The 25357-nt window shown below is 41.9% G+C and overlaps 1 protein-coding gene across 1 annotated transcript in view; it reads left to right on the plus strand.

Moving 5' to 3' along the window:
• The window catches only part of mapta (microtubule-associated protein tau a), a 36910-nt gene that overhangs the window by 2940 nt on the left and 8613 nt on the right, over window positions 1-25357 (plus strand). Inside the window, exons 2-13 of the mRNA XM_084163818.1 lie at window positions 6797-6979; window positions 10147-10245; window positions 10632-10757; window positions 11799-11822; window positions 14013-14050; window positions 14268-14384; window positions 21828-21891; window positions 21988-22005; window positions 22161-22417; window positions 22693-22785; window positions 23116-23208; window positions 24333-24425. Coding sequence (XP_084019944.1) covers window positions 6814-6979; window positions 10147-10245; window positions 10632-10757; window positions 11799-11822; window positions 14013-14050; window positions 14268-14384; window positions 21828-21891; window positions 21988-22005; window positions 22161-22417; window positions 22693-22785; window positions 23116-23208; window positions 24333-24425 — 1188 coding nt within the window. The 5' untranslated portion in view covers window positions 6797-6813. The remainder of the gene's footprint in view (window positions 1-6796; window positions 6980-10146; window positions 10246-10631; window positions 10758-11798; window positions 11823-14012; window positions 14051-14267; window positions 14385-21827; window positions 21892-21987; window positions 22006-22160; window positions 22418-22692; window positions 22786-23115; window positions 23209-24332; window positions 24426-25357) is intronic.

Raw genomic sequence — 25357 nt, forward strand, 5'->3', positions numbered from 1 at the left:
ACAGATTTCAACTGGTCTAATGTCCATTGCTCTTGGCCCAAGCGAGTCTCTTCTTATTATTGGTGTCCTTTAGTAGTGGTTTCTTTGCAGCAATTCACCCATGAAGGCCTGATTCACGCAGTCTCCTCTGAACAGTTGATGTTTTGTTTTTTTGTGTGTCATTTTTAGCAGACACTCTTATCCAGAGCGACTTACAGTTAGTGAGTGCATACATTTTTCATACTGGCCCCCCGTGGGAAACGAACCCACAACCCTGGCATGGCAAGCGCCATGCTCTACCAACTGAGCTACACGGGGGGTGTCTGTTACTTGAACTCAGTGAAGCATTTATTTGGGCTGCAATCTGAGGTGCAGTTATTCTAATGAACTTATCCTCTGCAGCAGAGATAACTCTGGGTCTTCCTTTCCTGTGGCAGTCCTCATGAGAGCCAGTTTCATCATAGCGCTTGATTGTTTTTGCAACTGCACTTGAAGAAACTTTAAAAGTTATTTAAATGTTCTGTATTGACTGACCCTCATGTCGTAAAGTAATGATGGACTGTTGTTTCTCTTTGCTTATTTGAGCTGTTCTTGCCATAATATGGACTTGGTCTTTCACCAAATAGGGCTATCTTCTGTATACACACCCTACCTTGTCACAACACAACTGATTGGCTCAAACGCATTAAGAAGGAAAGAAATTCCACAAATTAACTTTTAACAAGGCACACCTGTTAATCGAAATGCATTCCAGGTGACTACCTTATGAAGCTGGTTGAGAGAATGCAAAGAGTGTGCAACGCTGTCATCAAGGCAAAGGGTGGCTACTTTGAAGAATCTCAAATATAAAATATATTTTGATTTGTTTAACACTTTTTCGGTTACTACATGATTCCATATGTGTTATTTTATAGTTTGATGTCTTCCCTATTATTCTACAATGTAGAAAATAGTAAAAATAAAGAAAAACCCTTGAATGAGTAGGTGTTCTAAAACTTTTGACTGGTACTGTAAATCCAAGACACTCTATATAGAATTATAGAGTTACTTTTCGTATGGTGTGTGTTCATTTGTGGATGTCCATCACCCATTTTGTATGATATGTTATGAATTAGCAAAAAAAGTAAGTAGTTGAAAATGTGCTAATTAGATCAAATTCTAAAGGTGTCCGTGATGCGATTCAAACTCGCAATTTTTGGGTATCTAGACGTTTGCATAATACGTCAACCCATCCACCCTGACCAACCACCCTACTTTCTTTTTAGCCTTATGTACCATCTGTCTTATGTAACCATACCAAATGTAACATAGCATACTAATTTGAGCTTCCAGGATTTACATTTACTATGTTACATCTATTCTATGAGACCAGGTTGGAACCCTACATGGTGTAGGGGTGGATCAATTCAAGAGTTTTAGGTGGCAATAGACTAGCTAGAATAGCCTATAGTAGGCCTACTAATTCAAACATATCCTATGGCCTGCATGTTTTTATTTATTTCAACTCAAAAAGCAATCATTGAAGCAGTTTTTTCCTAATCAAATGGATTTATTCCCACAGATCTTCCAGTTGAGGCACTGTCTGGCATTCCAGAAGGGGGGAGGGGACACTATTAAAAAGGCACTATTAAAAATGACTTAGTCCTAGACTACTATGTCCTCAGAAAATCGTAGCATCTAGCATAACAAGTCCAAAATAGGTCTTTCTTGAAAAGGATTGTATTGCATTGTTAAAGGGAGGAGAAAAGTCATACTGGGCTTTTAACTGCATTCGTGTACTTGGTTAATTTGCACCATGCTGATGGAAGACGTTGGCTCATTGCACCGCTAGTCTTCATTAAAGTGGCAGATGGGGGTGTGTGTGGCGGATCGTACTGTAGCTGCAGGCACTGTGTACATATTGGAACATGCAACAGCTGCAGCGTCTGAGGCCTTCACAGTTCAGGCTCTATCACGACAGTGTCAGAATTCCATATATCCTGAATTCCAGCGTCTAAGGAAAATGGTAAGCTTCAATCGACTGTAAATGAATGAAAACTACTTATTAGCACCTCTGTTGTGCATTTTATGAATGCATTATGCATTGCTCATAAGGCCTTATAAATGTTTATAGGAAGCGTTACCAAAATGAAAGACAAAAAATATCTTCAACACTCTGTAATTGTTGGTTAAAAAAAGGACATTTCCCAATCCTGAATTAAATGTCGAGGAGGACTCTTAGCCTTGAGTCATGAAGCCAAAGACATGGAGAAAAAAAATCCCACCACTGTGAAAAGTATGCCCACAGTTTCTAAGCCAACGTGTGATTGCGGACAATGACGTGCTGCCATCGGATGCTGAGTGAGCCATACTCATTACGCAGGCTGTGCTGCAAGCTGTTTCACTAGCTTCCAGCAGTATGATGCGACAAATGAGGCTCACTTTAACGGTTATCCTTAGCCACTTGGTAGGCCTATTTTAAAGGTAGAGTTCAGTGTTGTTTCTATGGTACTACTTCCTGCCTGAGGATGGAGTCTAGGAGTGTACAGAGGGAGTCATGGTGAAAGTAGGTCAGAGATACAGAAGCAGTCAAGCATGAGGGCAGCATCCTAGGCTCACAGCTAAACTAGTATTAGCTAGCTCACGCAGCAATAGTGAGCATGCCATCAGATACACTCACTGCATCCGCAAACCTTTTGTTTTTGTATCGCAATCCATTGAACTGGCTAGAAAATCAATTCCCCGTTTGAATTACAGACTGTAAGTGGTTTGATCATTTTTACAGTTTGTTACTGATTCTCTGTCATCTTTGGTGGAACCCTTTTTCATGATTTTACTCAGTCATTACAACTGCTGCTTTGATGAACAGAGGCCTTTTGCTTGGCATAAACCCTTTAGGGGTTTTAAGACAAATTTGTATATTTTCTTTGTAGAAATTCCTTAGTTTGACAAAAAGAAAAAGTCAGCAAATACCCCCATTTCATTTACCTTGGCCTTGGCATTTAGAGTCTTCAGAAAATAAGTGGTTCAATATGTCAAGAAGGGCTCTCTGTTGGTTCACAGTAATAATGTCAGTAATTTCTTTGGGCCCGTCTTTGTTCTCCCAGAGCTATGTCAATATCTTTGTTGATCATGCTCTTTCTGTCGCCGTCTATGCTGGGCTTGCTTTCGAACCAGGGCCTGTTTGCCAAGATCCCATTTTCACACGCTCCACGTGGGATCAGATGCAAGTCAGAGCCGACCTTTCTGTGCATTCATGAAATTCTAACACGGAATAAAGTCCTTGTTTTATTCAGCAGTTGAAATTGAAGCCAACGAAGATTGAATTCTGTTGCAAGAGACTGGTCCTCAAACATTTTATTTTAGTGCCAACAGCAACCCGTTAGAACCCACTGGGCTCACACTGGTTGAATCAACGTTGTTTCCACACCATTTCAATGAAATTACATTGAACCAACGTGGAATAGACCTTGAATTGACGTCTGTGCCCAGTGGGAATGTCTCTGTTGAATGCAGCTCCTTCTACCGCAAAATATAACCTGGTGAAGCGTCTTTGTTTGTTGTTTATCAAATGTTTAGTTTTTTTAAGAGGGGTGGATTCTCAAAGCAGGATCATAGGCACTATCCCTGACAAATGAATAACATGGGGAGAAATTGGTGTTGCCGACCTGGGGACTGAAGCATAGAGGCATAGCATAACATAGATATGCTGGTTATTAGATAAGGGATCTAGTTATTTTCGACCTTGGGTTTGCCTCTGTTAGTTCTCCTAATCCTGAAAGCTCCCGGACATGGAGCGTCAACTTTCTTTGAGCGATTGTTTTCTTTGGCACAGATGCAGCAGCTCACTTGTTGTTTGACTTCTGTTTTGTGTAAATCCACAATGGGAGTGTTGTGAGGGAGTTGTGTCAAGTATTGAGAGTAACTGCATAAGTTAACATTTATGCCCTTGTGGTAGAATATACAGGTAACTGCTAAAATAATGGAAACAATTGAGTAAATGAGGGATACAAAGTAGATTGAAAGCAGGTGCTTCCACACAGGTATGGTTCCTGAGTTAATTAAGCAGTTAGCATCCCATCATACTTAAGGTAATGTATAGTAGCACAAGCATTTCGCTACACCCGCTATAACATCTGCTAAACACGTGTATGTGACAAAAGTCCCCTGTAGCTCAGTTGGTAGAGCATGGCGCTTGCAACGGCAGGGTTGTGGGTTCATTTCCTACGGGGGGCCAGTATGAAAAATGTATGCACTCACTAACTGTAAGTCGCTCTGGATAAGAGCGTCTGCTAAATGACTAAAATGTAAATGTATAAAAATGCTGGGCAGGTCATTATTTTGGCCACCATGGCTATGCCCCATAGGATGACAATGCACCCATCCACAGGGCACGAATGGTCACTGAATGGTTTGATGAGCATGAAAACGATGTAAACCGTATGCAATGTCCGTCTCAGTCACCAGACCTCAACCCAATTGAACACGTATGGTAGATTCTGGAGCGGCGCCTGAGACAGCAGCGGTGTTCGAATACTCATACTAACCGCACTAGCCATACTATTTGTGACAAATTGAGTATGTCGTATGCTTATTGGTCATAGTATGGATATGGTTAGTATGCCAAAAGTTCCCGGATGTCGTACTACATTTGCCAAAATATGTAGTATACACTAAAATGCAATTCTTCCAAAAATGGTCGTGGCTTCACAAAATTTTCAGATTTGAAGAAAATGGTGGAACATTTGTAGCCAAAGTCGGACGAGAGCGGATACAAAATAATTGCTTCAGCTAATTATGACAAATGTTAAGAAAATGTTGAGCAATGTAATAAAGTAATGACTTTTCAAATAAGTTACGTTACACGTTATGTTGGCTGACAATTTGTTACGTTATGTTGGCTGACAATTTGTTAGCTACGCTAGCCTTACGAACCGCATAGCATATCATTACAGCAGTTACTTGTATTTACCTGTAAATTAGCTAGCTACCTGATGTTAGTTGGTTACTAATACATGGAACTTGCCAGTATAGTAATTATATGCTATCTAATTATCTGCCCAACATTTACTGACTTGATTATTCACGTCATTCTTAGCTTAGCTAAGTGGTATAGTCGTTGTGCGTTCTCAATGGTGTTTTCTCTAAATGTTTGTGTTTCTCTATTTTGGCAGTTACCTGTATGTGGGATGCAGAAAATAATTATATCGTCAATGACATTTTAACAATTTAAACATTCTATTTATTACTTTTTAGTTATACTTTTTATTGCCTCACACCCATCACTTTACTTATAAATGTACAGTTACATATTTCAATACATATTTAATGAATAATTCAGTTGCACATTGCCACACATACTAACGAGATCACTGTCCAGCAGGGGCTTTTGCACACCGGTTAAGGGTTCCTAATCTGGGGTGCTCTGAGGGCTTGATTCCCTGGTCTGGTGGGTACTATGGCCTACTATGGTACGACTTCTCATTTGTGCTATATATGAGGACCAGGAGTGTGTTTGTCTTAACAGTCAAGGACAGAAGATATGCTGGTGCACCCAGTGGAGGTCAGGTGTTCAGGCCAAGCAGCCCACACCAACCCAGTATCACATATTATTGTGAAATAGACACAAATTGCTTATTGGAAATTTGTGACAGGCACACAAAAAAGTATATTTTTTGTGTGCAGTACACGATTTTGTATATAGTGCATTTCAATCACAGATAAAGACAGTAGGTTACTTAAGACAGAAACAATGGTCGGGGGGAATGGGTGGGCGTATAATGCGAACGTCTAGCAACCCAAAGGTTGTGTGTTCAAATCTCATCACAGACATCTAACAAATGTTAGCTAATTAGCTACATTGCAACTACTTAGCATGTTAGCTAACCTTAACCCGTTAACCTAACTCCTAGGTTAGGGTATCAAAAGGCAATGTGCGTGGTGTATGAGAGAGAGCGAAAGCTGAAAAAACCGGATAGAAATATAAAAAATGCTGACGTAACCATAGGCTTTGATTTAATCTGATACAGTATGTAATCCTCATTTTATGAGATTTGAAGCCATTCACAGCTATCTGGTGGAGCGAGCATGTCCTCATACACTGGTCTCTACCTCCTTGATGGTTGATACACATCTTAATGACATATTTCTAAACATGTTACTGAAAAACAATAATAAATAAATATCTTGGCTAAAACCTCAAACTTAAAAGTTGAGTGGCTTTTCACTTCTGTGAGGTCACTGATAAATATAAGCTCGGTGTCCGTCTGATTGAGTTTAAGTGAATCTCAAGGAGGAAAACACTGAGGCGGTCTCTGGTTGTTTAGGAAGTGCGAGGTATCACAGTTAGGACACAACGCACATGGGCACAGGGAACTATTTTCGTCTTGTAACTCTACACCAGGCCCCCATGTTAAGAATATAAATAACCAGATTTTCACAGGCGCAGTGTCTGTTTACATTGAGCCACTGCTGACTGACTGGCTTATGTCAGGCGGAAGAGACTCTTCAACTTTCAAAGGTTGTTAATTGAATTACTTGGCAAATTCTCAGAACCAGGTACTGGCAAGTTCCTTTGCATCATTGATTATCTCTATTGGATTCCAATAGTCACCTGTAGCTCTCAGAGGAATAGGCTCTCCAATGCAACACAATTTGACTTGATCCACCTTGAATGAAATTGACATTCTCTGGTGAGCTCAATAGCAGAGGTTCTTAAAAGTGGATAGCGCTAAACCAATGACGTCTTATCTGAATTCCGACATCTTTGCCACTGGCGCATTTCATTTTTTTGGGTAACTGTATATTTGGCACTTTCTTCTGCTCCTCTTTTGTATAGCCTGAACCCGACTTGCTATGGATCAACACCAGGACTATATGAACAACGCCCCTAACACCTACAGCTACAACTCCGGGGACACCATGAGCGCTTCCTTAGCCGGCATGACCATCAACGACCTGCATCACCAGGAGAACGGGGTCCAGCTGGGGCACAGGAGCCCAGGGGATGGCCCCATGAAAGGTCAGCTATTATATCTATCTATCAGCCTGTAAAATAGGCTGCTAAACTAGCACAGCCCATCAAAGCACACGCTTGCTCAATTAACCTCCTGATAGAAACAGAGGGATGTTTTATTGAGGCTATTACTACAGCGAGGCCCAAAATAGCCTTAGAGGATGGGCGTGCAAAGGAGCTTGAAGGGTAAAAGAAAAAATTAAGTCTTCATTAAAACTGCATGAGCCAGAAAAGTGTGATTAGGGGTACTAATTGTAGTCAGGAAGAACACAACAAATGACTTCACTTACACAGCTTATTTTTATAGCTTCACATAAGCAAATGGGTTGGATCTGTGTGGGCATAGTGGGCGGAGAGTAGCTTTGTAGTCAACAAGCATTATCCTAGCCACAAAAACGTGCCCAAGACTGCCATATCTAGATGAATGTCTTGAATGATGAGCTTTTTTTGTTTTCTCTAAAGGCACATGCCATTTCCTAGTCAAAATGTTCTGCAATGAATGGGCCAAGAGGCTGAGGCTTCTGATTGTGCTTTGTTTTAATCCCTTTACATAAAGCAAACAAGGCATGCTTGACTGGGCTTTCAGTCCCCAGATTGCAGCTGCGCTCTCCTGCTCTGCAATACAGGGATCTGGGTCAGGGCCTCAGAACGCTCCCTGCACCTCCATCCACCGCCACTGTTACCAATTCAGCCCTGTAAACAATCAAGCTTTCAGGACAGTACATAGATCCTTAACCTTTTGTAAAGGCACATTAATAATCAAATGGGTAGTCAATGGAAGGCTAAGACTAGGAAGGAATGGGGAGATACAGTACAGTAGGGAAAGCCTTGGCTACAGGGAGGTTTGCCCCATGGCGTTGATGGCGTATTGCAGTGCCTTCAGAAAGTAGTGTTACAAAGTGGGATTACCGGTAATATGGATTTAATTGTAATTTTTTGTCAACGATCTACACAAAATACTCTGTAATGTCAAAGTTAAAGAAAAATTGTAATATTGGTTAAAAAAATAAAATAAAAAAGCTAATAAACTGTATCTTGATTAGATAAGTATTTGCACACCTGTATTGTACAATATTTGCACATTATTCTTTTTAGAATTCTTCAAGCTCTGTCAAGTTGGTTGTTGATCATTCGTAGACAGCCATTTTCTAGTCTTGCCATAGATTTTCAAGCCGATTTAAGTCAAACTGTAACTAGGCTACTCAGGAACATTCAATGTTGTCTTGGTAAGCAACTCCAGTGTATAGTTGGCCTTGAGTTTTAGGTTATTGTCCTGCTGAAAGGTGAATTTGTCTCCAAGTGTCTGTTGGAAAGCAGACTGAACCAGGTTTTCCTCTAGGATTTTGCCTGTGCTTAGCTCTATTCCGTTTATTTTTAGCCTAAGAAAACTCTCTAGTCCTTGCCATTGACAAGCATACCCATAACATGATGCATCCACCACCATGCTTGAAAACATGAAGAGTGGTACTCAGTGATATGTTGTGTTGGATTTGCCCCAAACATAACGCTTTGTATTCAGGACATAAAGTTAATTTCTTAGCCAATTTTCTTTGCATTTTTACTTTTATTGCCTTATTGCAAACAGGATGCATGTTTTGGAATATGTTTTATTCTGTTCAGGCTTCCTTTTTTTCATACACAGGCTTCCCTTTTCTAACCCATCTACCAATAGGTGTCCTTCTTTGTGAAGCAATGGAAAACCTCCCTGATCTTTGTGGTTGAATCTGTGTTTGAAATTCACTGCTCGACTGAGGGACCTTTCAGCTAATTGTATGTGTGGGGTACAGAGATGAGGTAGTCAATCAAAAATCATGTTAAACACTATTATCGCACACAGAGTGAGTCTATGCAACTTATTATGTGACTTGTTAAGCTAATTTTTACTCCTGAACTTATTTAGGTATGCCATAACAAAGGGGTTGAATACTTATTGACTCAAGACATTTCAGCTTTTCATTTTCATTTCATTGTTGAAAAAATAACATAATTCCACTTTGACATTATGGGGTATTGTGTTTAGACCAGTGACATAAAATCTAAATGTTATACAATTTTAATTCAGGCTGTAACACAACAAAATGTGGAAAAAGTCAATTAGTGTGAATACTTTCTGAAGGCACTTTATCTACAAAGGAGAGAAGAGCACAGTAGCTGTACTGTTGCCAACCTTTCACAATGGGGTTGCTGTTGTGTTGCAACAAATGTAACAACAACGATGATAACCTTCTCTTTTTATTCCTGCTGTGCCCCCAAATGGCTGTTCTGGCCTAGTAGTACGTAGTCTAGCTTTCCCCAGTTTACAGCCCTCACTAGTGCACTCGTTCTCCCCCTTCGCCCTTCCCCTTACCACTCGGACGAGCAGGAAGCTACACCGCTCTGAGTCAGGTTCCTCCACAGAGCTTAACAGCACGTGCGCTGACTGTACGGCACATAGTGAGTACACTCTACTAACTAGTAGTTACGGGAGACCACTGTGATTTGTTAGTAGTCTTCTAGTGTAGATACTAAATATTTACTTCACAATGGAGTCAAGCGTGTTTTGTGTAGTTTAGTGGTATATGAGATCATGTGAAGTCATTAGCAATTGGTGATCATTCTTCATGATTAAAGAGCTGGTTTTCGCCCTTTCAGCAATTTCCATTTAATTGCCAGACTGACTACTGCTAACTTAAATAATTGTCACTTGCACTGAAATACGTTGGCAATTGATTGTTTGATGATGTAACAATCTTGATCATGGTGCGATAAGCGCTAAAGGAACGGGCGCCATTCTCTGAAAGGGGAATTACAGAGCTGGTCAACGGGTGCAACATTAAGCCTGGATTTAGGGACTAAACATTACAATAATACCCAATGGCTGGGTTTAAATGTTGAAATAAAGGTATTTTTGATTCCATTTCACAGCATTTGTTGATATTCACTACTTCCATAACCAGTGTTTGGTGTGTGGAAAATGTGGAGGAGGTTTTTCAGTACTACACACCATCGGCACAGATAGATGAAGTTGCAGTTGTGTTCATTAGGCACCAAACGGACTGAAACAGCATGGACTACATGCACATGTCCAATATGAAACATTAATTTTACATTTTCCCTTTCATAACCTTTTCCTACGGTGTGTCCTTCTGAACACGGCCCAGGTTTCTAATCTAAAGCTTGCCTTTCTCTCCCAGTGGAGCCTGAGGAAGCCACAGTAGAGGGCAGAGCGGCTGAACCACAGTCTGAGCTCTTTGAACTGGAGAGCAAGACCTGTGATGAGGAGGTGCACCCTGGTATGCCCCCACCACCACCACTGCACTTTGCATTCAGCTTTAATACCAATGTTTTTTCTATCCATAAAAAAATAAAAAATCCTTCACTATGTACAGTCTGTGTTTCTATGCAGGATACCATTTTAATATTGCTAAACTATTCATTTGTTTCAGAGCCATAACCCCAAGAAAGCTTGTTTTTTGGTTTGCAGACTTTATTTTGCTTTACAAATGTATGACAACCTATATGACTAACCTTTGCTTTCTTCTCAGTTTGATTGATTGTGTCTGGCTCTGTGTTTTGTATTTTGCCTTCTGATCATCGGTCAAAATAAGCAGATTGTTATTTATTAATCCATGACATGCCCAACCAGGTTTCTAACCTAAAGCGTGCATTTCTCTCCCAGTGGAGCCTGAGGAAGCCACACCAAAGGACAGGGTGGCTGAACCACAGTCTGAGCTCTCTGAACTGGAGAGCACCCCCTGTGACGAGGAGGTGCACCTTTGCGCCTCTGGGGAGGAGGTGCAACCTGGTACCAGAACCACCACTGTCTTTTGCATTAAACCTTTCTAATGTTGTTATTTTATATTAATAGCTGGTTCTGCCCCTCTTTTGTATGTAACATAATTATATTATGTACTGTATCAGCTTAATATTGTTTTAACTATTTGTTGGTTTCAGAAGCCATAACCTGAAGAGAGTTTGTTTTTGTTTGGCTTTCGTTAATGCTTACTTTAATGTTATTTCTGGGTTAACCTTTTTTTCCCTTTTGTCTTTTATGAATCACTCTTAATTTTCTTAATACTCTTACTTCTCTCATTAATTTCCCCCAGTGCATTTGGTTTTGTGTGTGTGGTCAAGTTTGTAGCAGACAAATCACAAAGCATAACTTTTCCCCTGGTCCATACACAATACCATTGTGTACAGTATCTCAACTAGAACTACTAAAGATACATACTAGTGTCAGCAGTGGGATCAAAACACACGCCTCCATTCTGAAAACAGATAGAAACCGGATATGTTACACATAGCATTATGGGTATTGTAGTACACTGCACGCCATGTTACATGTTACATAGCCCAAGAGAAAGGGGAAACAGCATGTTGAAAGGACCCTGTGATATGTTAAACAGATCAGGAGCCTTCAGATATGGAGGATGCCACAATAATGGAGAACACAGTTGCTGTGCAGCCAGAAGGAAAACCAGGTTAGGTGTCGTGTTGGACCATGATTTGAAATTAAAACAGTGTGTCAGGCTCAGCATCTCCCACATCTAACAATACCTATACCCACCCACACACACACAGCTGGATTTAGATATGAATTGTTTAATCGAATTACTTTGTTTTGATGTATGTGGAAAATGCAGAGGTAAAGATGAGTTGCTGTGGCTTTTGTGCATTAACCAAAGACTGTATGCATGGTGTAAAGTAATCTAGGCTGCTTTGCTTTCTTTGCAGTTGTATGGTTCTTTTGGATGTTATGCACTTTAGCATGTAATGTGTTTGACAAGACCTAAAATAGTTGGATCCTCTTTTTGTTTCTCTGCACTGCCTCATCGTGTTTGAACAGCGACTGGAGGAGCAGCCCCAACAGGTATTTTAGTCGATCACACTATGGACAATGTTTGCTAACGCTTTGGGTATATCTCAGATGATGTCCAGAGCCCTATTTTATGATATTAGCCATAACTGCTACAATACTATTGGTGCCAAAGTGCCAAATATAATACAGTAGTATAAACTGCTATGATAACTGTTTAAAAGACTATGATGCATGTTCAAAAGTTATCAGCATAATTAGACATATTTGTTTAAAGGCACATTTTGGAATTAAATATGCATCATTCAGTGTGTATGACAGCACATCATCCCAGCACATCTCACAGTTATGTTTACATTTGTCTCATAGTCATCTGTTGTCAATCTTTTCCACTGATCCAGTCGTGAAGCATTTTGTCTATCTTTACATAATTAATGTTAATGTAAGTTGTTATGTGCATTTTATAAAACCATTCTATCCATTCCGCACTTTTCATAGCTGCTGGACAGATGCAGAAAGCGTCCTGTGACTGCTTTCACGACACCATTATAAACAAAAAAACATAATTTTTAAAAAACTTTTATGTGGTTTCTCCAATGAAGGGCAGCAGTAATTTTTTAAAACATGTATAATTTTTTGTGTTCTCCAAATCATGACTATGTAGTTCACTGTCAAATTAATTTCTCCTTTACTTCTTCTCGAATAACATTTTAACGGGGAGACGGAAAAGAGTGGAGTAAATTCACCATTAAATCTGCCTTTCAAAAGAACTAGAGGAACCTGGTGTGGGAATCCTCAGTGGATTTGTGTTGGCACCGCCTAGTGGATCAGAAGCTGCTGAAGACACAGAGATTGGGGCAGGACTTGGCTTCAAGACCTTGGGAGCTTCTTGTTCTCTGGACTCTGAAGCTGCACACTCAGAGGGGGCACAGGGGCGAGGGGACTTTGGGAAGAAGTTGAGTAACTCTTTATGGACCTCCAGAGACCATACCCAGGGGTCAGAGGGGAGAGGGAGAGGGGACCTCCCATCCGCCAGGGGGGTCAGTCCAGATTCTCAGAGAGCGGTCAGTCTTGATGCACCTGAGTGCTCCTCTGGGCAGAGTGATCCGCTGGGCACCTCTTTAGTCCGCAGCACAGCCTTTGAGGACCTCACCTCCGTTGAAGAGAATAGATTGTGGGTAGATGAAGACCAGGGTCTAAGGATTTCAAAAGAAGCCACAAAACAAGGACTGGCTTTCGATTATGCCGAATCTCTCCAACAGGCTGCTGCTGCTTCTAATACTGGATCTAAGCAGTTTGTGCCAGGAAGCCCTGATTCCTTCCCAGTTCACAGTCCATCCTCTTCCCACTTTGTTCTGGAAAACTCTGTACCAGTGGACAGAAGCCCCAGACATTATTCAGAACATCTACAGGAGGTACATGAAGCCATCTCATCAGCTTTAAAGGACACTGCCCATTTCGATGTGGACAACCAGCTGGAGGGACAAATAGAGCCACAGGTCAATGGAAACATGGTGTCTTCTGAGAGTGTCAAACATTTGACAACAGTATTATCTGACATAGGTGTAATTAACCCTGTTGTAAAATTAGAAAGAGCAAGCCATATGTCCATACCTGATGTTGTTGAGGATCCCAAGACGAGAGATGTTGTACAGTCTACCAAGACCACAAGTGAACTCCAGAAAATTCCCCAAAGTTCTCCCGCAAGAAAGTCATTGGTCCCGGTTGCTATATTCAAAGGTCTGTTTGCAGTTCTATTCACCAAATCCCAAACTAAATCTTCTTCAGTTAATTTCTTCCACTTTATTTTACAAAACAGCTACCGTATGCTATGCAGCATTCGCTCCCCTGAAAATGTGCTATGGAACTTCACGTTTGGCTGAGGATAAGCTTGTCATCCTCTCCCTTCCCCTTGCTTCTGTTTCCTTCTGTCTGTCTTGCTCTTTCTGCTGGCCTTGCAGACCCAAAATCCACTACGGTTTACGGATCTCACAAATGCCTTGAGTGTTTCCAGTCAACAAGTCCTGTGTGTTACAGTTTGTCACTGTGCATGTTTTTGAGAGTTCCACATCTTTGTGATTGTCTTTCATTTGGTCTCCACTTCCCTATGCACACATACATACAAAGAAACATGCCGATGGCCTCTCAAAGTTTGTTCACTCGGTGAGCTAAAAAAGGGCAATAGATATTTTTGTCTGAAGAGTCCAATATGCTAAATGTCTGTTTCCCCTTTTTCTTCCACAGCTCAAGCGAAGATTGAAAACGACAATGCTGATAAGAAGGTAGGTAATTTTGGCCATACCAGTACAATGGACAATGCTACACATTTCCTCTTAATTTGTCATTGAAAACCTTTTTTGAAATCATATTTCCTAATCAGTATGAACCTTTAACTCATACCGTTCATTTGTGAATCCGTGCCTGTTTCATAACATTTCATCATTTACTTTCAAGGTATTCAAACAATTTTTTACACTCATTGCTTCCAATCATACAAAGACACCCAAAACTAGACCCACATCTGCCCTTAAAAGACCCTCCCCAGTCAACAGAACCAGAAATGGGCCCACCTCAGTACCTACTAGAGCCAGCAGTGTAGGGGCCAGGCAGACCTGTGTAAGTATGGCACAAGCATGCACACGGCTGAGAGTGGTACAACCCATGCACCCCTGCATACGGCTGATAGTGGTGCAGGCTAGACCTTAACACCATCTAACAAACAGCATTGTTTTCCTGTGCATCAACTAACACCAACACTCACTAACCCCCAGTCTTGTCTTTTACGATTGTAACACCTTACGATTGTAAGGGTGTGATTGAAGGTTTTCGATATATACATTTGATTAAATGGGGCCCACACTCTGGATTGCTCAAGCCTTTATTTTAATAATAGGTGCAATTGTATTGCTATTTGCTAAACATAAATACATCAATCATCATTCATAGTTAAAAAAAGGTTTAAGAAAATACATGTTTTCCCATGATATCATTGTTAATTACGTGTGTGTGGTGTGTGCGTGTTTGTCCATGCATTTGTGTGTGTGGCTGTGTCAATGTGTCCACTTCCTGTCCCTCCTCTCGTCTCAGCCTCTCTCAGGGACCTTCAGCTCTCTCTGTAGAGTAGAATGGAGAGGGAGGTTACTCCTTTTTAGGGGTCTTCTTTTTTACAATAGTTCAATCTGATGTATAGGCAGGGGTGAAAGTAGATTTTTTAAAATATGTTTTTTGTTTTAGTTAATTTTTTTATTTAATTTCTTACCGGTACGGGACACCCAAGTGCGCTCATGCATTTTTTTAAATACTACAAAAATTACAGGGTAGCTTACTCTGCTGACACTGACAAATGAAAAATGATGTTGTCTGCCTCCCGAGTGGCACAGTTCTCTACTACAGACCCGGGTTCATTCCCAGGCTGTGCCACAACCGGCCGTGGTCGGAGTCCCATAGGACGGCGCACAATTGGCCCAGCGTCGTCCGGGTTAGGGGAGGGTTTGGGCGGTGGGGCTTTACTTGGCTCATCGCACTCTAGCGACTCCTTGTGGTGGGCCGGGTGCCTGCAGGCTGACCCAGTTGCCAGTTGAACAGTGTTTCCTCCGACTCATTGGTGCAGCTGGCTTCTGGGTTAAGCTAGCGGGTGTTAAGGTGCGCAGTTAGGCAGGTCATGTTTCGGAGGACGCATGACTCCACCTTTGCCTCTCCCGAGCCCATTGGGGAGTTGCAGCGATGAGACAAGATTGAAAATTGGGGGGTAAAATACAAAATATATATATACAGTACCAGTCAAAAGGGTTTTTCTTTATTTTTACTATTTTCTATATTGTAGAATAATAGTGAAGACGTCAAAACGATGAAATAACACATATGGAATCATGTAGTAACCAAAAAAGTGTTAAACAAATCAAAATATATATTTTGAAGAACCCTTTGCTTTGTCGACAGCTTTGAAGACTCTTGGCATTCTCTCAACCAGCTTCATGAGGAATGCTTTTCCAACAGTCTTGAAGGAGTTCCCACATATGCTGAGCACTTGTTGGCTGCTTTTCCTTCACTCTGCGGTCCAACTCATCCCAAACCATCTCAATTGGGTTGAGATTGGGTGATTGTGGAGGCCAGGTCATCTGATGCAGCACTCCATCACTCTCCTTCTTTGTCAAATAGCCCTTACGCAGCCTGGAGGTGTGTTTTTGGTCATTGTCCTATTGAAAAACAAATGATAGTCCCACTAAGCGCAAAACAGATGGGATGGCGTGTCGCTGCATAATGCTGTGGTAGCCATGCTGGTTGTGTGCCTTGAATTCTAAATAAATCACAGACAGTGTCACATTTACATGTACATTTACGTCATTTAGCAGACGCTCTTATCCAGAGCGACTTACAAATTGGTGCATTCACCTTATGGTGGGATATCCAGTGGGATAACCACTTTACAATATGTTTTTTTTTTCTTCTTTGGGGTGGGGTAAGAAGGATTACTTTATCCTATCCCAGGTATTCCTTAAAGAGGTGGGGTTTCAAGTGTCTCCGGAAGGTGGTGAGTGACTCCGCTGTCCTGGCGTCGTGAGGGAGCTTGTTCCACCATTGGGGTGCCAGAGCAGCGAACAGTTTTGACTGGGCTGAGCGGGAACTGTGCTTCCGCAGAGGTAGGGGGGCCAGCAGGCCAGAGGTGGATGAACGCAATGCCCTCGTTTGGGTGTAGGGACTGATCAGAGCCTAAAGGTACGGAGGTGCCGTTCCCCTCACAGCTCCGTAGGCAAGCACCATGGTCTTGTAGCAGATGCGGGCTTCAACTGGAAGCCAGTGGAGTGTGCGGAGGAGCGGGGTGACGTGAGAGAACTTGGGAAGGTTGAACACCAGACGGGCTGCGGCATTCTGGATGAGTTGTAGGGGTTTAATGGCACAGGCAGGGAGCCCAGCCAACAGCGAGTTGCAGTAATCCAGACGGGATATGACAAGTGCCTGGATTAGGACCTGTGCCGCTTCCTGTGTAAGGCAGGGTCGTACTTTCCGAATGTTGTAGAGCATGAACCTACAGGATCGGGTCACCGCCTTGATGTTAGCGGAGAACGACAGGGTGTTGTCCAGGGTCACGCCAAGGCTCTTCGCACTCTGGGAGGAGGACACAATGGAGTTGTCAACCATGATGGCGAGATCATGGAACGGGCAGTCCTTCCCCGGGAGGAAGAGCAGCTCCGTCTTGCCGAGGTTTAGCTTGAAGGTGGTGATCCGTCATCCACACTGATATGTCTGCCAGACATGCAGAGATGCGATTCGCCATCTGGTTATCAGAAGGGGGAAAGGAGAAGATTAGTTGTGTGTCGTCTGCGTAGCAATGATAGGAGAGGCCATGTGAGGATATGACAGAGCCAAGTGACTTGGTGTATAGCGAGAACAGGAGAGGGCCTAGAACTGAGCCCTGGGGGACACCAGTGGTGAGAGCACGTGGTGCGGAGACAGATTCTCGCACGCCACTTGGTAGGAGCGACCGGTCAGGTAGGACTCAATGCAAGAGTGAGCCGTGCCGGAGATGCCCAACTCGGAGAGGGTGGAGAGGAGGATCTGATGGTTCACAGTATCAAAGGCAGCAGACAGGTCTAGAAGGACAAGAGCAGAGGAGAGAGAGTTAGCTTTAGCAGTGCGGAGAGCCTCCGTGACACAGAGAAGAGCAGTCTCAGTTGAATGACCAGTCTTGAAACCTGACTGGTTTGGATCAAGAAGGTCATTCTGAGAGAGATAGCAAGAGAGTTGGCTAGAGACGGCACGCTCAAGAGTTTTGGAGAGAAAAGAAAGAAGGGATACTGGTCTGTAGTTGTTGACATCAGAGGGATCAAGTGTTGGTTTTTTGAGAAGGGGTGCAACTCTCGCTCTCTTGAAGATGGAAGGGACATAGCCAGCGGTCAACGATGAGTTGATGAGCGAGGTGAGGTAAGGGAGAAGGTCACCGGAGATGGTCACCAGCAAAGCTATCTTACCTTGTCACAACACAACTGATTGGCTCAAACGCATTAAGAAGGAAATAAATTCCACAAATTAACTTTTAAGAAGGCACACCTGTTAATTGAAATGCATTCCAGGTGACTACCTCATGAAGCTGGTTGAGAGAATGCCAAGAGTGTGCAAAGCTGTCATCAAGGCAAAGGGTGTCTATTTGAACAATCTCAAAGATAAAATATATTTTGATTTGTTTAACACTTTATTGGTTACTACATGATTACATATGTGTTGTTTCATAGTTCTGATGTCTTCACTATTATTCTACAATGTAGAAAATAGTAAAACAATTAATAAAAACCCTCGAATGAGTAGGTGTATCCAAACTTTTGACTGGTACTGTATATATTCTTAATTCATTCCTTACTTAGATTTGTGTGTATTGGGTATATGTTGTGAAATTGTTATATATTACTTGTTAGATATTACTGCACTGTCTGAGCTGGAAGCACAAGCATATCGCCACACCCGCAATAACATCTGCTAAACACGTGTGACCAATAAAATGTGATTTGATTTGTACTTTGCACCGTTCATCTTTGTCTCGATCCTAACTAGTCTCCCAGTCCCTCTGCTGAAAAACATCCCCACAGCATGATGCTGCCACCACTATGCCAGGTTTCCTCCAAACGTGACGCTTGGCATTCAGGCCAAAGAGTTCAATCTTGGTTTCATCAGACCAGAGAATCTTGTTTCTTATGGTCTGAGAGTCTTTAGGTGCCTTTTGGCAAACTCGAAGCGCGCTGTCATGTGCCTTTTACAGAGGAGTGGCTTCCGTCTGGCCACTCTACCATAAAGGCCTGATTGGTGGAGTGCTGCAGAAATGGTTGTCCTTCTGGAAGGTTCTCCCATCTCCACAGAGGAACTCTAGAGCTCTGTCAGAGTGACCATCGGGTTCTTGGTCACCTCCCTGACCAAGGCCGTTCTCCCCCGATTGCTTAGTTTGGCTGGGCGGCCAGCTCTAGGAAGAGTCTTGGTGGTTCCAAACTTCTTCCATTTGATTGAGGCCACTGTGTTCTTGGGGACCTTCAATGCTGCAGACATTTTTTGGTACCATTCCCCAGATCTGTGCCTCGACACAATCCTGTCTCGGAGCTCTACGGACAAATCCTTCCACCTCATGGCTTGGTTTTTGCTCTGACATGCACTGTCAACTGTGGGACCTTATATAGACAGGTGTGTGCCTTTCCAAATCTTGTCCAATCAATTGAATTTACCACAGGTGGATTCCAATCAAGTTGTAGAAAAATCAAGGATGATCAATGGAAACAGGATGCACCTGAGCTCGATTTTGAGTCTCATAGCAAAGGGTCTGAATACTTATGTAAATAAGGTATTTCTGTTTTTTGTTAGTAATACATTTGCAAATATTTTTACAAACCTGTTTTCGCTTTGTCATTATAGGGTATTGTGTGTAGATTGATGAGGATTTTCTTTTATTTAATCAATTTTAGAATAAGGCTGTAACGTAACAAAATGTGGAAAAAGTCCAGGGGGTCTGAATACTTTCCGAAGGCACTGTAGCTATACAGAATATCTCACCACCATGTGTTTCCATCTCCTCCTCTCTCCTTTATTCCTTTCTTGAGCACACAGAGGGGCTCTCAACAGTTTAGTGAAATATGTTTAATAGCGAAAACATGTTAGAATTTATGTTCTCGAACATATTTCACTTGGTTTTCACAACTGGGTAGCTGCAGGAACAGGGTTGGAGAGCCCATGGCATACAGAGTTTGGGCGGAATATCACCTGTCGCGCAACGAGAGCATGCTCCTCAAACAGTGGTTGATGCCTGAAGTGAAATAAGTGTTCTTATATGTATTTCTCAGCTGCTCATATTAAGCACAGCTCTGCTATAAAACCGAAGTAGCCTACCCGCATCATTAAAAAAACAGAAAGCGTGTGGCCTCTATTCGCTAATCGAGTGCATACAGATGACATGGATTTTTCCCCTGCCCCTGTTCCTTCCCATTTGATAATGGGCCATTCTAAATCGAAACTAATTTTACATATTAGTAAAGACAAGATTAAATTGAGAATAGTCTGATGGGTGAAAATATGATCACATGATGAGAGAACAGCTGTGTAGCATGAGGCAAGGAACAGAGCGCAAGCTTTTTTTGCGACTTTCTGAAATCATCAATAGCCTATAGTTGCATCATGCAGCCCATATATGTTTTGATTTCTAAGACATTCTAAGGTTTGTATCATTCACAACTAAAGTTGCCAAATAACTAAATCTAGCGTATAGGACCTGTTTCAAATTATAACTTTTACGCTCAACATCATATGCATACTCGCTCCAGAATGGGAAAAATATCATTTCTATATTCTTCTAACTATAAAATCATATAATATAAAAGAATGGCACGGGTCTTATAAGCATATATGTCAGCTAAATGAACATGCCTATAGCCTATGGCATGGAGCATAGCCAGATAACATACAGTAGGCCAACTCATATTCTGTTTTTCTGAAATACATTTTCTTCATATCATAATGTTTCTTTAAACCTGACTAAAATAAATAATGTATTTATTGTGATGGTGTATATTAAATTGATTTATTATACTTTTTTAAATGAAGATGTTCCAATGGCGCATCAGCGGCTTGTATGCAGCTTGTATGCAGCTTGTATGCAGCTTGTATGCGTGGAGGCCTGGTGATGCTAAACGTGTTTATGTTCATTAACAGTAATTTACCGTGAGACCGACAGTCTTTTGCATTACAATAACCGGCTGACAAAATGTTGTTACAGTTGTTGGTTAGCTAGCTAGCGAATTTAGCTAGCTAGCCATATTAGCATTGACATGAAATCAGTGAAAACACCTCAAAACAACACATGGTATCAAGAACAAGATGAAACTAGCTGAAACTAATCACTTACGATTCCTCACATGGCAGTTTCTTGTCATTGTTGGTAGCTATCTGGCCATCCAGAATCACAACAACTCACAGACTTCTGCCCCATTGAAGCGTGCGCATCGTTTTCGTGACGTTGTCAGCTAACCCATCTATACCATTTATACTTCCAGTATGAGTCTCCCCCTCCCCTCTCTGTTGAATATCTGTAGCCAGTTATGATGCAGGGTGAGAACAGCCTTTGGTCCTTGAGTGTGTCCAGAGTAGATGTGTATACTCACTAAGAGTAGCATAGAGTGAAGTGTGTTCCATCTTGCCTCGCCAGTGAGTGTGTAACTCTTTAGCCCACTTTAACAATTTCCTGTGTACTGACACCGATCCGTGCGTCAATCAATCACAAAACGCAGCCATTTCTGAGAAATATGCCCTTGCACAGTTTCACTCTCACACCTTCAGTACTATGAATTATGCATACAGGGCTGCAGTGAACAGGAACTAAGGTAGAAGAGGCAGCTGATCAGTTTCACATAAACAAAATTAAGATTTACAGATGCTGTAGCCTAGTTGTTTTTTGGTGTATAGCCAACTCCTATGGGGGTTGTCATGGGCGACAGATACTGTACATTGTGAATAGTAGTTAGCTGAAGCAAGCTTAGTGTCGCATAGTGAATGGCTATGAATGTCTAAGGCTGATGCTCTTTGTCCATATTGAAAGCCACTTGAATGATATTGTGCTTATGCATTGAGGCTATACAATCGTATCATGCATTTTCCCATGTTTAAAGGACTGCAATTGACCCCTAAAATAAAGCTTGTTTTATGGCTCTGAATGCATGTTCAGCATGCAGTCAAGGCTAATGGCCACATTTGGAGTAGCTAGTGCTCTTAAATCGTATCAAGATTGACAGGAGGGTGAGGGTTATATGAGGGTTATATTCATAATAACTTATCTATCTAACATACACTTGGAGTAAAAAAAAGTTACCTTACCTGGCTAGGTAGCCATAGCTAGCATTAGCTACATTGTCAATAGGCAATGCAAGCTAGGTAACTAGCTAGCAAACAAAGCAACAAAAGTATAATTTCATATTCGAAAAATACAATACCAAGAGTGCTGATGGATCAGCCAGTCAATCAAGAGCATGTTGGTTGGTCATTTGTCACTAATGTCATTTTCAACCCTTTGTTTCTTTTTCTGGGGATGTAAAGACTCCGGGTGGTGCCAGGCCTCAGGCCCCCGGAACCAAGATTCCCGCCAAAACCCCAGCTCCAGGTATGTAGCTAGCTAGCCTGCAATGTGCAGCACAAAAAGTATGATTGACAAACCTCTGATTATGCCTAATTTGTGCTGTTTATTTTTGTGATACAGCAAGCGGCAAGAACAAAGGTAAATAGAGACATTTATGAATTTTATTGAACCCATTAGTTCGATCAGGACTAGCCTTCATTTGTTTCTTAGTACGATCTATCACTGGCCTTGAAATAACTGTAAATCTGCGGTCTTCAAAAAGGCTCACTGTACCCTTTCAATACTCTCTAAAGACAACACCAGTGGACAGAGCAGCCCTGGTACTCCCAAGTCCCCCTCCAGCAAGACTCTTCCCGGGAAGCCCTTGGCTGTGGCCACCAACCAGGTGAAGAAGGTTGCGGTGGTGCGCACCCCACCCAAGTCCCCTGGCTCTCTCAAGAGCCGCGCCCCTGCACCCCTCACCGCCGCGGCCCCCTTGCCGGACCTGAAGAACGTCAGGTCCAAGATCGGCTCCACGGACAACATCAAGCACCAGCCTGGAGGAGGAAGGGTAAGTTCAGGCTCTATTTGGTGTAACTACATGGCAGAGTGCCTCACACAACCTTGATATTCCATTCCTCTCATTCACTGTCTCTTCATCTGCTTTAATGTTTTACACAGGGATGGAAGCTCTCACTCCAATGACAAACTGTTGCGTGGCTAGTCGTTTTTGTTTTGAGAGATTTTTAATCTGTCTCAGACAGCTCACTTGAATCAGTGTAGAGTCCTCTGCTTTGAAACCCTTGAAGGATAACAGTCTCTTCCCCTACCTCTGCACTTTTCCAGGTACAAATAATTGAAAAGAAGATCGACTTAAGCAATGTGCAGTCTAAGTGTGGCTCCAAAGACAATATCAAACATACACCCGGAGGTGGCAATGTGAGTAACTAAGGGATGAACTCAACACCTGAGTCTTGAGTCTCTCTAAAGTTATGATCATCGAAACAACCCTATTCGAAATTGGAAATGCCCTACCCCATCTTTACTGGCTCTCACGTCATTGCTCAACACAAGCTAAATTATCATAGGTGCACAAACTCTACAATGTACTCCTTTAAAGGATTAAGTGAGTCAAAATATTTCTGCCCTATGCTCTCATCCCTACAAGAGTTCAGATTCTCCCTTTCTTTTGGCATGGTCCTCATCTGCAGTCTCGCTGCGTTTGACTACTCAAGGCCAATACTCCTTTTCCTTTACTTCTGCTTTCAGGTCCAAATCCTTGAGAAGAAGTTGGACGTAAGCAATGTCCAGGCTCGTTGTGGATCCAAAGCCAACCTGAATCACACTCCTGGAGGAGGCAGGGTGAGTAACTAGTTTTGAGACAAAACCTTATTCACAAACATTGTCCTGATAATTTCTGCTCCATCACTGGCCTGTCTTTTTGACCCTGTGGGAATCATGCACTCTATGATAAAAGATAGGAGAATAGTGCAACAATCAAATAAGCGAACATCTCCCAATAACAAGCAATACACTGTAGTATCATTAGCAGGCAGCAGCTACTTAGGGGTCTATAAGTATTTTATATAACTCGTTAAAGGGCATCATGGAAGCTTCCATGGATACTTTATATTGACTATTAAAAGTGTTAATGAATGTTAACATTTTGAAACTATTTTATTTGTTGAAAGGTACCATTGCCCAGCGTGCAGAATTGGGCACATAATGTTTTGATGACTTAATTTTCATAATAACCAGATTGCATCCAACTGGTCTCTGTTATAACCAGGTACAGTAAAGGTGTCTTTTTCATGATGAGATCAATACCTCATGGGAAAAATATCTTGTTTGGTTGTTATCTGGTCAGATTACAACCAGATAAAGACATATTTTTCTGGTTGCTAAAAATATGTTGAAAAATGTCCTTATACAACCAGTATACAACCTAAAGACATAATAAAATATGTCAATTCAACCAGTTGTTCCCACTAGGTAGGTCATTCATAAGAACAGATTTCACTACCTCAGTCTCAGTCTTCCACACCTGCAGCCTTGCTGCTTTGGATTACTCCAACATAACGGTCTCTTTCCTATAACTCTGTGCTTTTCCAGGTAAAAATACTTGATCAGAAGATCGACTTTAGTCATGTCCAGTCTAAGTGCTGCTCCAAAGGCAATATCAAACATATACAGGTGGCAATGTGAGTGACTAAGGGATAAACTCAATACCTCCTGCGTCTTGAGTCACTCTACAGTTATGATCATCGATGCAAACGTTGGTAAAAAAGTTCCTGAAAAGTTCCTTTCCTTCTCTACTGGTCCCTTGTCATTACCTACAACCAGTCAAATGTATTTTTGTATACGATGTTCACATTCCTACAAGAGTTCTGGTTTCGCCTCCTTTACCATGGTCCTCATACGCAGCCGTGCTGCTTTCTGATTGCTCAAGGATAACAGTCTCTTCCCCTACATCTGCATTTTTCCAGGTACAAATACTAGAAAAGAAGGTGGACGTAAGCAATGTCCAGTCTCGCTGTGGCTCCAAAGATAATATCAAACATACACCCGGAGGTGGCAATGTGAGTAGGCCGTACTAAAGGGACGAACCCACGGCTCCCTGCAGAGATTACAGCTTTTGCCAAAGCCCTTCCCCTTTCCAATGGGATAATTTGCATCTGCACTAAGGAACTAGTCGAACACCTTTGCACGGAAATCCCTGTCTCGATTGTGTTAATCTGTCCCAATCTGTGTGACTACAACTCTCCCACTACTACAACTGTGATATATTAATATGTTGTGTTAACAAGTGGTCATAAAGCCTCTATCAACTGTCATGAGCATGTCATATGCTGTACATAATTATAACAATAGATGTTGGTGAAATGGTCCAACACTTTTATGTTGCATGCAGTGGTACGCATCATGGTTAGGTGTCTATTCCATTTCAATTCAGTCCATTCTGGAAGCAAACTGAAATTCCAATTTCAATATTCATCATTTAAGTTTTAATTTCAGTTCACTCCCTGAATTGACCCAACCCTAGCTAGCTAGCTAGTTGGCTCATGAGCTAGCTGACCTAAATTGCTGTTTGTGTCAGGACCCTGTTATATCATATGACATCAGCTGCAACTACCAAGGAAATCTTATGTAATGCTCATGACAACCTAAAGTAGGCTTAATGATGTTTCTCCCCACCCCCCTTTGGAGAATGTGTACCTGTCTGTTTTTCTATGTTTTGCTGATGAAATAAACCTGACCTTAAAATAAAATGCATGGAGTACTTGGCCGGGTACTTAATAAGTGGGACCAAACTGATCAGCTGAGTTTTGCATCTGGTAGTATGCTTTTTTCATAAAATGAAATAAATCCTTGCAAATGTCAAGCACACAAGCATCAAATGGGACAGAAGCCATCCTTAATGCCCATTAACAAAAGTGTGTCTGTCCCATGCTTCTGCTTGGAGTTGCCAGCCTATTGTAGTGAACAGCAAATAAGTGACCTCACTCAAGAG

This window comes from Coregonus lavaretus (genome assembly GCF_964263955.1).
Source record: "Coregonus lavaretus genome assembly, chromosome: 1".
Classification (NCBI taxonomy): Eukaryota; Metazoa; Chordata; class Actinopteri; order Salmoniformes; family Salmonidae; genus Coregonus; species Coregonus lavaretus.